This window comes from Zea mays, chromosome 2, assembly GCF_902167145.1.
Source record: "Zea mays cultivar B73 chromosome 2, Zm-B73-REFERENCE-NAM-5.0, whole genome shotgun sequence".
In the NCBI taxonomy this organism is placed as follows: Eukaryota; Viridiplantae; Streptophyta; class Magnoliopsida; order Poales; family Poaceae; genus Zea; species Zea mays.
Window position 1 is genome coordinate 200447630 of NC_050097.1, and position 15297 is coordinate 200462926.

General features: G+C 43.8%; 2 protein-coding genes across 2 annotated transcripts; one reads left to right on the forward strand and one right to left on the reverse strand.

The window, feature by feature from the left end:
• Window positions 1-1654: 1654 nt before the first annotated feature.
• Window positions 1655-3041, reverse strand: LOC100192578 (Transcription factor TCP9). Its single transcript, NM_001137793.2, has one exon. The coding sequence runs from the start codon at window positions 3002-3004 to the stop codon at window positions 1973-1975; it is 1032 nt and encodes a 343-aa protein (NP_001131265.2). The 5' UTR covers window positions 3005-3041; the 3' UTR covers window positions 1655-1972.
• A 1286-nt stretch (window positions 3042-4327) lies between these two features.
• On the forward strand, window positions 4328-8113 carry LOC103647599 (hydroxymethylglutaryl-CoA synthase). The gene is made up of 12 exons (NM_001352176.1): window positions 4328-4755; window positions 5274-5380; window positions 5619-5751; window positions 5917-6060; window positions 6167-6325; window positions 6462-6535; window positions 6632-6707; window positions 6817-6872; window positions 7049-7136; window positions 7216-7356; window positions 7445-7594; window positions 7686-8113. Exons 1-12 carry the CDS (start codon window positions 4690-4692, stop codon window positions 7902-7904), a joined length of 1413 nt encoding a protein of 470 aa, NP_001339105.1. The 5' UTR covers window positions 4328-4689; the 3' UTR covers window positions 7905-8113.
• Window positions 8114-15297: the final 7184 nt, after the last annotated feature.

Genomic DNA, 15297 nt, shown 5'->3' on the forward strand with positions numbered 1-15297 from the left:
CCAAGGTTGCTTCTCCGCGAAGCCTGGGCCTCGGGCGAGCCGAAGGTGCGTCCGTTGCTTGAGGGGACCCTCGGGTGAGACGTGAATCCTCCTGGGTCGGCTGCCTTTGCCCGAGGCTGGGCTCGGCCGAGGCGGGATCGTGTCCCTTGAGTGGACGGAGCCTTGACCTGAATCGCGCCCATCAGGCCTTTGCAGCTTTGTGCTGATGGGGGTTACCAGCTGAGATTAGTAGTCTTGGGGGTACCCCTAATTATGATCCCCGACACTACCTTATGTCCGACGTCGGGCCTGTTTGGTTCAGCTTTTTTATGACCAGCTTTTTTCTAAGAATCTAGTTGTAGAGAGAATTTGGCTGTGAGGAGAAAACTTTTAAACCGGTTACCACGGATCTATTAAGCCAAAGGCTAACCACCTCAAGTTGGATAAACCGCCACCTGAAAACTTGATTTAATGACACGATTGAGTTCTAGTTTAATCATTTAGTACCCATATTTGGTTTTGTAATGTTTAGGGTTTCCGATTTTTTTGTACATAATCAAAAGTTAGGTGTATTGTATCCTACTAGTTATATATTAGTATTGTTAATATATAGTTATATATGTTAGTATTTAGTTATATATATGTTAGTATTGTTAATACATATGTAGCCTGTAGGCCCATTTGTTCATGTTAATACATAGTTATATAATAATATCTAACTCATTTGCTTGTGTCATGTTAATATTTAGTTATTGTTAGATGGTTTATGTTTTTGTTAGTAAATATGTTTCGATGTTTTATGTTAATATGCCATTTGCTACAAGTTATATGTTTTTATTCTATTGTTACATGATATTATGTCTTCTTATTTATAGGAGGCATGTCGGACATTGTCCAGGAGCATGGAAATAGGTTTCAAGTGCAATTATTATAGAGAAACTAAGAGCGAAAGGGTGGTATGCGCTTGAAGGAGCATCTCACAAATAAAAGGTCAGCAAATCGAAGAAGAGGGTCATCTCGCACATAGGGGATGGTACCCGTTTTAATCATTCTATGTTGTTGTCGAGATGCCTGCATATGTAACTAATTTTTGATTCGTCAATAAGTATTTATTTATCGTTCTTGTTTTCTTGCTAATGAATTTCATATCATTGTATAGGACCACGTATACGGAATGGACCCATACCAGGATCCTTCCAACATGCCTAAATATTATGACTCGAGCTAAATATGTGAGTATTGTGAAACAAGTCGACATATGTGTTGTGGACTTGTGGGTCAACTCTAAAAAGAACTTGTATTTGGGTATTGCGCAATCTAATGGTTGTTTGTTACATTAGAATTGAAGTTTGTGATTGCATATGTGGTGTATGAGTCAATTAGTATTTGCTATGTAATGTGAATTGGGCAAATTACAAACGTACCCTGTCAAAATTTCCTATTTTTTCTATAAAAACAAAAAACAGTTAATATAGTCACCAAGTATTGGACGGTTTATCGCCGGTTTTTCGCTGTAAAACAGTTTTGAATTTGTTCAAATTTGACATGGGCAAACCGGTCAGTTTTGCTGGTTTTCACCGATTTACCGGCAGTAAACTATTATTGGTAGGAGCGGTTTTTCACCCAAAAAACGAAAAACAGTTTGGTTATATTTGCTCACGACAGAGGCGTTCATGTCTAAATAATGAGATCTTCGTATAGGCATAGCCACATAGGCGCCAAACGCCCCCAAAAGTTGTGCATCCCATAGGGCCAGGGTAAGATAAGGGTAAACACCGCTCTCCCAAATACAGTTCCAAATTTCCAATGCGATCACGCAAACTAGCGAGTAGCCAGTTCGCAAATAGCATCACCCTATTAACTACTTTTCACTGCTGCTGCTACTACAAAGGAAAGGACAAATGAGAAGAAAGTTAGACTGGTAATTCTGACCTACTCTTTGGAAGTTTGGATTGGAATTAGGCAGTTGACTGAGCTTCAGAATGCTGCGCCGCTACTCTTCCGAACTGGAATCAGTCACGGCAATCTCTTCGTCCACCCCCTCCCCGTCCCCGTGCTGGTAACCACCGGTCTGCTGGCCTTGCGATTCTCCGTCGCCAACAAGCTGCTCCCCATCGTAGACAACTTGCTGCTGGAAAACAGATTGCTGCTGGTAACTGAGGAATTCAGAATTGGTTGTGAAAGCCCAATAGTGAGTTGGCTGGTTGCCCGCGCCGGCCTGCTGCGGAACCATCCACATAGCCGCAGGCGGAATCATCTGTTTGCCATCGCCCGCTGCGCTGGGCCTCGGCGCCGCGATGGCGATGAACGGAATGGCGCCGGCGGGCGCCGCGGGGGCAGAGGCGGGGGCAAGGCCGCTGGACACCGAAATCGCGCCGCCGCCGTTGGCTTGGAGGCGGGGGTCAGCGACGACCGGGTAGTACGCCGCGGGGGCAGGTACCGCGGGTCCCACCGCGGCGCGCGTCGGCTGGAGCTTGCGCCGGCGCTTGGGGGCCGGTTCCTGCTGCTCGCCGCTGGCGTCCTCGGATGCCGGCTCGGCGGGTAGGCGGAGGACGCCGTCGGTGCCCGTGATGGCGATCGCGGGGACCGTGCCCGTGCCCGTGGCAGCGATGATGGATGGCTCCGTCTGCTGCAGCAGCCAGCGGATGGTCTCGCCGTCGGACTTGTGCCCTAGGTCCCGTGTGAGGCGGGCCACCCTCGCCGCGCACGCCGCCGCCATGCGTATGCGCCGCCCGCGGCCCTCCACCTTGGTGTGCCGGTCGCGGTAACGCGGTGCGGGACGCGGTTTGGATAACTGGAGTCCGCCGCTGCCCAGGAACTCCACCGGGACGGGCTCCGGCTTCGGCAGGCCGGACCCGCCCGCCTCGACCGACACCATCGCGTCTACCGCCACGGCCCCCGCCGCAGTACCGTTGCCGATCACCTCGGGTGCGAGGTATAGGGCTTTCGTGCCCTCCTCGCCCCTGCCCGGCGCCTGGGACTCCATTGAGAGATCGGACTGGCCTTCGTTTGGGGTCCCCTTCATCCAGTGGGGTCTGTCTCTGTTTTGACTTTCGATTTCGTGGCGGCGCCGTCTTTTGGGAGAAGAATCGTTCTGGCGTTTTATTAGCCTCTCTGGATGATGGATCCCGCAGATAGGGTTACGGGGCCACCGCCAAACGGGCCCGAACTTGCGGGTAGTTGGAATGGGACGATTCGGCCCACGGCAGCGGCAGGGGAGTGAACTTCTTTTTCTATTATTTTTATGAACAAAAATATCTCCTACGTTAGTAGTTCTCTAAAATAAAGCTATTTAAACTCTTGTTTAGCAAGTTGCTAAATACGACGCAAAAAATAGTTTGGTCTCCAACAATTCTTAATATTTAGGGAATTGTTTAATTTCGAATCTAGTTTTGGTGGGCCCGTTTTATTTTTTGGGGGTTATCTGCGCTAGTTAAGGCGGGATCGAGGGTAGAGGATAACGGAGAAGGCTAGTCAGAGCGATCTGTGGGGGAGCGGTGGTCTAGCGGTAGAGGAGAAGCTTATACCATCCGTGTCGGACCTGACTTTCTTGCTGCATGGAAAGGGGAAAAAAGAGCACGTTGGATCTGGCTACCACGCTGCGCAAGAAACGGAAATATGAGCATGCAGAGTGAAGAAATCGATGCCAACTCTGTTTAGAGAGTGTCTATCAAGTTGCTAAATATGGAGAGCAAATAAGGTTACATAGCAAGTTACTGAATTTAGCAAGTCTATTTGAAGAACTATTGGAGAAACATTTTTCTGTTCACTTCTTAAATTTAAGTTTTAGAGAGTTTGTCGGAGAGAAAATCCTCCGGACGGGTGGCAGAGTGCAGCCCCCTAATCCTAAGATGAGAAGGGGGATTAGGGATCGCCTGATTAGCTAGAAAAACACGAGAACACAAGAGTTAGAGTGGTTCAGGCATTGTGCAAGGGTAGGCTTGGAGAGATATAGTAAATATTTTACTTTCGTAAATGTAGACAGAAATATACATGTGGTGTAGCAGTAGCTACTGATTGCATTAGCTTGAGGGGCGTGGGGGAGAATGTGAGAATGGGGATGGGTGCAGGCTGTGCGGAGGAATATGTGTGGACTGTGTGGTATGGGGAATAAAAAAGACAGAACAAGAAATGAGAATTACAGAACAGTAAATGACAGGCTATTTTTACTATCTTATTAATTAGTAGAGATATTATATTTATTTTTTATGAGTATTAAATATGATTGTTACTAATTAGTAGAGACATTATATTTATTTTTTATGAGTATTAAATATGATCGTGTATTACGGCAGCGCACGACACTGTAATACTCCAGTAGTTAATTCCGCAAAGACAGGCACCCACCAAGAATAGGCGTTTGTCGTGTCTCGTGCCCGTGCCTGTGAACCTCTCACGTGCCGTGCCGGAATCTCGCAGCCATCGATCGATCCAGCAGATGTGCCAGCCGCCGCGGCCGCGCCAAGCCCAAGCCGAGCTGACGATCCTGATGCGGTTGAAAATTTCCACGAACATATAGATCCTCATCGTCGACCCCATCCGTGGTGCTCCCGGTGCGCCAGGCTACCAGAGTCCGACGCAGACGTAGCTCCCGGCCACAGCAGAGCCCACGCCTTGAGCCCTTGACGCGCTCCGTGTGAGTGGAGCGTACGGGCGCCGGCCGGCGGCCAGAGAGGAAACGGATCTAGGAGGCTCAGCTGAGTCGAGGAGATGGACCGCAAAGATGTCGGGATCCTCGCCATGGACATCTACTTCCCGCCCTCCTGCGTGCAGCAGGTAAAATTATTTTCCCAACTTCTAACTGTGCGCGTTACTATTTCGGTTCTGCTGTTACGACCGACTCCGCTGCGGGGCGACTCTGATGCTTCCGATCCGCGTCTCCGGGACCTTCCGCATCGGCGCATTGCAGTGCGGGGTGAAGATGGGACTTTCCTGCGTCTAAGGATTGTGTTTCTCTAGAAATTGACGGAAGTATTTGGCTAGATGGGTCTCATGGGTGGAATTGTCGCCACTTGTTGGGTAAACCTTTGATTATTCGTGATTGCCGTGCAGTAATGCCGCTGAAGATCAAATCGATAGTTAGATATGCGGTATTTAAGATTATAATTCAAATATTTGAAACTCCAGTAAATTTGGAGAGTTTGACCTCCAAAGATCCGTGTAAATACGGGAAAGTGAGCATTTCAAGTAAAACATGAGAAGTTCCGGTTTAGCTGGTGTTTGTTTTAGTGAGCGAAAATTAGGCTCATTGTTTTTAATAAATAAAAACCTCATAGCTGATGGCTTTAATGTAGGAGGCACTTGAGGCCCATGATGGGGCGAGCAAAGGGAAGTACACCATTGGGCTTGGGCAAGATTGCATGGCCTTTTGCAGCGAGGTGGAGGATGTCATCTCAATGAGGTATATTCTCTTTTGATAGCCTAAGATAAACAAGACTGTTAGTCTGTTTCATGTTTATATTCACATAGATCGCTTTTTCCCACCTAGTTCAGCAAATGGAAAAAAAACTTCCCAATGCATATATTGTGTTGTGTGGGAGATGTATATAGTTGGTATTCTAAGGGTGTATGCAGTTGATATTTTGGATATAGGTTTACATTTTGATTTGGATCCTCATGGAAGAGCTAATTGCTTGCAGTTTGACGGTTGTCAATTCTCTGCTGAAAAAATACAAGATTGATCCCAAGTTAATCGGTCGCTTGGAGGTTGGAAGTGAAACAGTTATAGACAAAAGTAAATCCATCAAAACTTGGCTGATGCAGATCTTTGAGGTTTGTTAGTCTAACTTTGTAGAGTCCCCATGTAGCATCAACACATGTACAGATACAGTATTTTCATGCCCACTACATCTTTTTAGTAAAACATCTTCATTTGTTTTTACTCATTTAGTTTTCCCAAAAAGTTAATTTTTGTTAGCATTTGTTCACAAAATGTAGGAAAGTGGTAACAGTGACATTGAAGGTGTTGACTCCAGCAATGCATGTTATGGCGGGACAGCAGCCCTACTGAATTGTGTGAATTGGGTCGAAAGTAATTCCTGGGATGGCCGTTATGGTCTTGTCGTTTGCACGGATAGCGCGGTTTGTCATCCAGCCTTTCCTTTAAGCATCAGTTTTGTAATTGGTTTTTTTCTTTTAGAACACGCAATCACTTTCTGCCATCTGTATTGACTATTGTGATGTTCAGGTTTATGCCGAAGGGCCAGCTCGTCCAACAGGAGGTGCTGCTGCTATAGCAATGCTCATTGGTCCTAATGCTCCAATTTCCTTCGAGAGCAAATATAGAGCTTCTCACATGGCTCATGTCTATGATTTCTACAAACCTGATCTTGCAAGTGAATATCCGGTTAGTTTTCGATTGATAAAACAATTTATACTATTTTATATGTATTCCCCTGACCTTCAGAGTCCAGACCCAAGTGAATGTTTCTGGTTATCCATCTTAGAGTTCAACATTTTTTACAACAACACATTCATTCCAGGTTGTTGATGGTAAACTATCCCAAACATGCTACCTAATGGCTCTAGACTCATGCTACAGACAGTTCTGCAACAAGTGAGCTGCTGCACCTTTTCCCATTTCCTTTTAGTAATAATTAGATTGAATCTGCTTAAAATTTCCCCTATGTCCCACTGTAATTTCTGAAACTAGGTATGAGAAGATTGCGGGTAAACAATTCTCAATTTGTGATGCAGAATATTTTGTGTTCCATTCTCCATACAACAAGGTAAGATACAAATAACCCAGGGCTTTAAATGAAGACCAAAAACTGCCCTGGAAGTTTTCCTCTTTTTGTCGTTTCTAGTTTCCGTAATACTATTCTTCTGTTATTACAGCTCGTGCAGAAGAGTTTCGCTCGACTTTATTACAATGACTTTTTGCGCAACTGCAGGTTTGTACTCTTTTATTGAGCTTCCTCCTTTTCTGAGAAAAATTTGTCTTAGGTCAAACAGTATATATTAATCAGCTCTGAAGAATCTTACAATGTCAGATGGAGGGTACTCTCTTTTTTTTTTGCCCACATCAAGTCTATGTTGATCTTTTAACTGAACTTCTGTACTTTGCCAGCTCTGTTGATGATGATGCTAAAGAGAAGCTCCAGTCTTTTTCAAATTTGACTGGTGAAGAGAGCTACCAGAGTCGCGACTTGGAAAAGGTGTTTTATCAATTTGTGAGGAAATTCTATCATGTAGGAAATTTGTGGTCTGATGATTTTTTTTCTGCAAACTTTCCAGGCCTCACAACAGGTCGCGAAGCACCTCCATGACATCAAAGTTCAGCCATCGACTCTGCTTCCGAAACAAATTGGTAACATGTATACTGCATCCCTTTATGCTGCATTAGCATCTGTGCTATATAACAAGCATGATAGTCTGGTGAGCCCTGACCTTTAAACTATTTATCTATTGAGTCGTTCTACCATCGTTCTTGAAAGCTGATAATTACTTGTGTGTTTCCTTACAGAATGGGCAAAGAATTGTGATGTTCTCTTACGGCAGTGGTTTGACATCCACTATGTTTTCATTGAGGCTAAACAATGGCCAGCATCCCTTCAGCCTATCAAACATTGCTTCAGTTCTTGATGTCACCGAGAAGCTTCAGTCAAGACATGAGGTAAGCCCTTCCCGTTCATGCTTATCATTCACCTGTTTCTAATTGACCAATGTCTATCCTTGCATTGCGCTGACATGATTTCTCCTACCAGACTTTGCCTGAGAAATTCGTTGAGACACTGAAGCTGATGGAACACCGATACGGCGCAAAGGACTTCGAGACGAGCAGAGACACGAGCCTACTGCAGCCGGGCACATTCTACCTCACCAAGGTCGACTCCATGTACCGGAGGTTCTATTCCCAGAAGCTGTCCGAGGAAACAGGCGGCGGGAAAACCAAGTGCTGCAACGGCCTCGCAAATGGCCACTAGTGGTCGCCCAGCACTGTTGCTCATCATTCTCAGTATTTTGATAATGCTCATGGTTAGCGTTTAGTCTAGCGTGTTTCTGAAATAATATAATTGTTCTTTGAAGCTGTCCCACCCCACCTAGATCAGCTAGTTTTTTATTTTAATATTTTATTCTTCTGAACATTGAAATTCATCAGTCTCTACATTGTTTCTCTTTGTTTCTTCTTTTAGTACTCTCTTCGTTCCAAATTCTAAATTACGTACATAATGTTTGCTATGTCTAATAGTAAAAAAAAAGTCAACACCTTATAATTTAGAGTTAGAGTGGAAATGTGGAATGTGGCAAATAACAAGGCCATAGGCCTATTGACAAAGTGATGCATGTGTGGCTAGCTCTAGCAAAGCTAGAGCAAATTAAGGGATACTGCACTTCTCTTATACGTGTGAAAAATTAAGTTGTAACCATAGTGAAAATTTGGTCCTAATAGTTTTTAAATTTTTTATGGATGTATCCTCACTCACAAGCTACAGTGTACACCGGTGGCTAAGGGAACCTTTGAGTGAGCCCCATGGTAGCAGGACCTAAATGTAAATGGTACGAATATTATCTATCTATATTGAATTTAATCAGTCTAAAAGGTTGAGATGTGATCTGTATCCGAGTCTGAGTATTCAGTGTTCGATACATATCTGATCTATATTTGTATTCGTATATTCAAAGTTGAATATTTAAGACGTCGATATCCATTTAAATCTTATGTGACATAATTTTTGATAATATTCGTATTATATCTGAATCCGAAGAGAAAATATGAATACAAACATGGAACAAGTAATATATGTTCATATTCTATCCGATTACATTCCTAGGAGGCATGTAGCTTAGGTTTACAGTTCGGCGGGGGACACTAAGGATATGATTGGTTGTCGTGGAAGCTCGAACCGAACGGTTCGATGCACACGTAGACAGAAAATTTGCAGCGTTTTCCAACGACTGGAATTGGATAGGGGCTCTGTATAAACCCCTCTAGCTGGCCATTTGAAGGTGTGGCAGCCCAAACAAGATACCAACACATGTGATACACATATCTAAGTGTTCAAACACACAAGTGCTTAATAGAATCACTTGATGATTAACGTAGGTGCTTTGAGAAGTTTTTTAGGTTAGTTAGACCGCTTATGCGCTTTCTCTAGGTTGTTCCTAGTTAGTTGAGTGAGTTTAGAAAATCCCACAAAACCCATCGGCTCTTGCGCAAGTTGTTGTCATTGTACCGAGTGGACGAGAGTTTTGTGAGACCGTATCAACCGCGCTTGTGATACGGCTGTCACCGTGTACTGGAGGGAATGAGGCCCGCAACGATTTGATCGGAAGCTCGATAGTGGAGACAACGTGGAGCATTCGAGAGGTGCCGGAAGCAAAGCACCACTTGCGTATGGAGAAGCCTTGAAAGTCGCCTAGAGGGGGTGAATAGGGCGAATCTGAAATTTACAAACTTTAAGCACAACTACAAGCCGGGGTTAGCGTTAGAAATATAGACGAGTCCGAGAGAGAGGGCAAAAACAAATCACAAGCAAAATAAAGAGAATGACATGGTGATTTGTTTTACCGAGGTTCGGTTCTTGCAAACCCACTCCCCGTTGAGGTGGTCACAAAGACCAGGTCTCTTTCAACCCTTTCCCTCTCTCAAACAGTCACTTAGACCGAGTGAGCTTCTCTTCTCAATCAAATGGGACACTAAGTCCCCACAAGAACCACCACACAATTGGTGTCTCTTGCCTTGGTTACAATTGAGTTGGAATCAAGAAAGAATGAAGAAGAAAAGCAATCCAAGCGCAAGAGCTCAAAAGAACACAAGTATCTCTCTCTCACTGGTCACTATTTGATTGGAATTGTCTTTGGACTTGGGAGAGGATTTGATCTCTTTGGTTATGTCTTGTATTGAATGCTATAGCTCTTGTATGAGGTGTGAAGGCTAAAAACTTGAATGCATTGAAGTGTGGTGGTTGGGGGTATTTATAGCCCCAACCACCAAAAGAACCGTTGGTGAGGGCTTCTGTTGTATGGCGCACCAGACAGTCCGGTGCACCATCGGACACTGTCCGGTGCGCCAGCCACGTCACCAGGGCGTTGGGTTCCGACCGTTGGAGCTTCTGACAACTGGGCCACCGGACAGTCCGGTGGTGCACCAGACAGTCACTGTTCACTGTCTGGTGCGCCTTCTGGTGCCTGTCCTGACTTCTGCGCGCACTGTAGCACATTTATTGTTCTTGCAGACGACTATTGGCGTTGTGTAGCCGTTACTCCGCTGGCACACCGGACAGTCCGGTGCTACACCGGACAGTCCGGTGAATTATAGCAGAGCGGCTCCCAGAATTCCCGAAGGTGGCAAGTCCGGAGTCGGGTTCCCTGGTGCACCGGACACTGTCCGGTGGCACACCGGACAGTCCGGTGCGCCAGACCAGGGCACACTTCGGTTGTCTTTTGCTCTTTTAATTTGAACCATTTCTTGGTCTTTTTATTGGTTTGTTGTGAACCTTTGGCACCTGTAGAACTTATAATCTAGAGCAAACTAGTTAGTTCAATTATTTGTATTTGGCAATTCAACCACCAAAATCAATTAAGAAAATGTGTAAGCCTATTTCCCTTTCAATCTCCCCCTTTTTAGTGATTGATGCCAACACAAACCAAAGCAAATATAAAGGTGCAGAATTGAGCTAGTTTGGATAATGTAAGTGCAAAGGTTGCTTGGAATGAAACCAATAATTATTTCTACTAGATATGCATGAAATAATTTTCTTCTTATTTAAAATTTTGGACCACGCTTGCACCACTTGTTTTGTTTTGCAATGTTTTGGAAATTCTTTTTCAAAAATCTTTTGCAAAATAATCAAAGGTATATGAATAAGATTTTGAGAAGCATTTTCAAGATTTGAAATTTTCTCCCCCTGTTTCAAATGCTTTTCCTTTGACTAATCAAAACTCTCCCTTAATGAAATCCTCCTCTTAGTGTTCAAGAGGGTTTTAGATATTAATTTTGAAGAAGGTATACCAATTTGAAATTATATCAAAAATAAGATACCAATTGAAAAAATCTTTTCTTAACATAAATTTGAAAGACTATATTTTGAAATTTGAAATTGGTGGTGGTGCGGTCCTTTTGCTTTGGGCTAATACTTTCTCCCCCTTTGGCATGAATCGCCAAAAACGGATACTTGAGTGAAATATAAGCCCTTCTAACTACTTTCTCCCCCTTTGGTAAATAATGTATGAGTGAAGATTATACCAAATTGGAGAGCGTTGTGGAGTGACGGCGAAGGATGAGTAATTCGATGGAGTGGAGTGGAAGCCTTGTCTTCGCCGAGGACTCCATTTCCCTCTCAATCTATGACTTAGCATAATATGCACTTAAAACACATTAGTCATAGAACATGAAAGAGATATGATCAAAGGTATATGAATGAGCTATGAGTGCAAAATATCAATCAAAATTCCTAGAATCAAGAATATTTAGCTCATGCCTAAGTTTGGTAAATGTTTTCTCATCTAGTGGCTTGGTAAAGATATCGGCCAATTGATCTTTGGTGTTAATATAAGCAATCTCGATATATCCCCGTTGTTGGTGATCCCTTAAAAAGTGATACCGAAAGGCTATGTGTTTAGTGCGGCTATGCTCAACGGGATTATCCGCCATGCGGATTGCACTCTCATTATCACATAGAAGAGGAACTTTGGTCAATTTGTAACCATAGTCCCTAAGGGTTTGCCTCATCCAAAGCAATTGCGCGCAACAGTGGCCTGCGGCAATATACTTGGCTTCAGCGGTAGAAAGAGCTACAGAATTTTGCTTCTTTGAAGCCCAAGACACCAGAGATCTTCCCAAGAACTGGCAAGTCTCTGATGTACTCTTTCTATCAATCTTACACCCTGCCCAATCAGCATCTGAATAACCAATTAAATCAAATGTGGATCCCCTAGGGTACCAAAGGCCAAACTTAGGAGTATAAACTAAATATCTCAAGATTCGTTTCACGACCCTAAGGTGAACTTCCTTAGGATCGGCTTGGAATCTTGCACACATGCATGCAGAAAGCATAATGTCCAGTCGTGAAGCACATAAATAGTGTAAAGAACCTATCATCGACCGGTATATCTTTTGATCTACAGATTTACCTCCCGTGTCGAGGTCGAGATGCCAATTAGTTCCCATGGGTGTCTTGATGGGCTTAGCATCCTTCATCCCAAACTTTGTGAGTATGTCTTGAATGTACTTCGTTTGGCTAATGAAGTTGCCCTCTTGGAGTTGCTTCACTTGAAATCCTAAGAAATACTTCAACTCCCCCATCATAGACATCTTGAATTTTTGAGTCATGATCCTACTAAACTCTTCACATGTAGATTCGTTAGTAGACCCAAATATGATATCATCAACATAAATTTGGCATACAAACAAATCATTTGCAAGTGTTTTAGTAAAGAGAGTAGGATCGGCCTTTCCGACTTTGAAGACATTAGCGATAAGAAAATCTCTTAGGCATTCATACCATGCTCTTGGGGCTTGCTTGAGCCCATAAAGCGCCTTAGAGAGTTTATAGACATGGTTAGGGTACTCACTATCTTCAAAGCCGGGAGGTTGCTCAACATAGACCTCCTCCTTGATTGGTCCATTGAGGAAGGCACTTTTCACGTCCATTTGATAAAGCTTAAAGCCATGGTAAGTAGCATAGGCAAGTAATATACGAATTGACTCAAGCCTAGCTATGGGTGCATAGGTTTCACCGAAATCCAAACCTTCGACTTGTGAATATCCCTTGGCCACAAGTCGGGCTTTGTTCCTTGTCACCACACCATGCTCATCTTGTTTGTTGCGGAAGACCCACTTGGTTCCTACAACATTTTGGTTAGGACATGGAACTAAATGTCATACCTCATTCCTCGTGAAGTTGTTGAGCTCCTCTTGCATCGCCAGCACCCAATCAGAATCTTGAAGTGCTTCCTCTACCCTGTGTGGCTCAATAGAGGAAACAAAAGAGTAATGTTCACAAAAATGAGCAACACGAGATCGAGTGGTTACCCCCTTATGAATATCGCCGAGGATGGTGTTCACGGGGTGATCTCATTGTATTGCTTGGTGGACTCTTGGGTGTGGCGGTCTTGGATCCTCATCATCTCCCTTGTCTTGATCATGGACATCTCCCCCTTGATCATTGCCCTCCTCTTGAGGTGGCTCATCTTCTTGATCCTCTTCTTCATCATCCTGAGCTTGATCCTCATCTTGGGTTGGTGGAGATGCTTGCATGGAGGAAGATGGTTGATCTTGTGCTTGTGGAGGCTCTTCGGATTCCTTAGGACACACATCCCCAATGGACATGTTCCTTAGCGCGACTCATGGAGCCTCTTCATCATCTAGCGCATCAAGATCAACTTGCTCTACTTGAGAGCCGTTAGTTTCATCAAACACAATGTCACAAGAAACTTAAACTAGTCCAGTGGACTTGTTAAAGACTCTATATGCCCTTGTGTTTGAATCATATCCTAGTAAAAAGCCTTCTACAGCCTTAGGAGCAAATTTAGATTTTCTACCTCTTTTAACAAGAATAAAGCATTTGCTACCAAAGACTCTAAAATATGAAACATTGGGCTTTTTACCGGTTAGGAGTTCATAAGATGTCTTCTTGAGGATTCGGTGAAGATATAACCGGTTGATGGCGTAGCAAGCAGTGTTGACCGCCTCGGCCCAAAACCGATCCGAAGTCTTGTACTCATCAAGCATGGTCATTGCCATGTCCAATAGAGTTCTATTCTTCCTCTCCACTACACCATTTTGTTGTGGCGTGTAGGGAGAATAGAACTCATGCTTGATGCCCTCCTCCTCAAGAAAGCTTTCGATTTGTGAGTTCTTGAACTCCGTCACGTTGTCGCTTCTTATTTTCTTGATCCTCAAGCCGAACTCATTTTGAGCCCGTCTCAAGAATCCCTTTAAGGTCTCTTGGGTCTGAGATTTTTTCTGCAAAAAGAATACCCAAGTGAAGCGAGAATAATCATCCACAATAACTAGACAGTACTTACTCCCGCCGATGCTTATGTAAGCTATCGGGCCGAATAGGTCCATGTGGAGTAGCTCAAGCGGCCTGTCAGTTGTCATGATGTTCTTGTGTGGATGGTGAACACCAACTTGCTTCCCTGCATGACATGCGCTACAAACCCTGTCTTTCTCAAAATGAACATTGGTTAGTCCCAAAATGTGTTCTCCCTTTAGAAGCATATGAAGATTCTTCATCCCAACATGGGCTAGTCGGCGGTGCCAGAGCCAACCCATGTTAGTCTTAGCAATTAAGCAAGTGTCGAGTTCAGCTCTATCAAAATCTACTAAGTATAGCTGACCCTCTAACACTCCCTTAAATGCTACTGAATCATCACTTCTTCTAAAGACAGTAACACCTATATCTGTAAAAAGACAGTTGTAGCCCATTTTGCATAATTGAGAAACAGAAAGCAAATTGTAATCTAAAGAATCTACAAGAAAAACATTGGAAATAGAATGGTCAGGTGATATAGCAATTTTACCAAGTCCTTTGACCACACCTTGGTTTCCATCCCCGAATGTGATGGCTCGTTGGGCATCATGGTTTTTCTCGTAGGAGGAGAATATCTTCTTCTCCCCTGTCATGTGGTTTGTGCACCCGCTATCGATGATCCAACTTGTGCCCCCGGATGCATAAACCTACAAAACAAGTTTAGGCCTTGTTCTTAGGTACCCAAACGGTCTTGGGTCCTTTCACATTAGAAACAAGCACCTTGGGTACCCAAACACAAGTCTTGGAGCCCTTGTGTTTGCCCCCAACATATTTGGGAACTATTTTGCCTGATTTGTTAGTTAGCACATAGGTAGCATCAAAAGTCTTAAATGAAATGTTATGATCATTTGATGCAATAGGAGTTTTCTTCTTAGGCAATTTAGCACGGGTTGATTGCCTAGAGCTAGATGCCTCACTCTTATACATAAAAGCATGATTAGAGCCAGAGTGAGACTTTCTAGAGTGAATTCTCCTAATTTTGTGCTCGGGATAACCGGCAGGGTATAAAATGTAACCCTCATTATCCTGAGGCATGGGAGTTTTGCCCTTAACAAAGTTAGACAATCTTTTAGGAGGGACATTAAGCTTGACATTGTTTCCCTGTTGGAAGCCAATGCCATCCTTAATGCCAGGGCGTCTCCCACTATAAAGCATGCTACGAGCAAATTTAAATTTCTCATTTTCTAGTTCATGTTCGGCAATTTTAGCATCTAATTTTGCTATATGATCATTTTGTTGTTTAATCATAGCAATGTGATCATGAATAGCATCAATGTTAACATCTCTACTGAAAGGATCACGATGCCCAAGAGGGGGGGGTGAATTGGGCTTTTCTAAA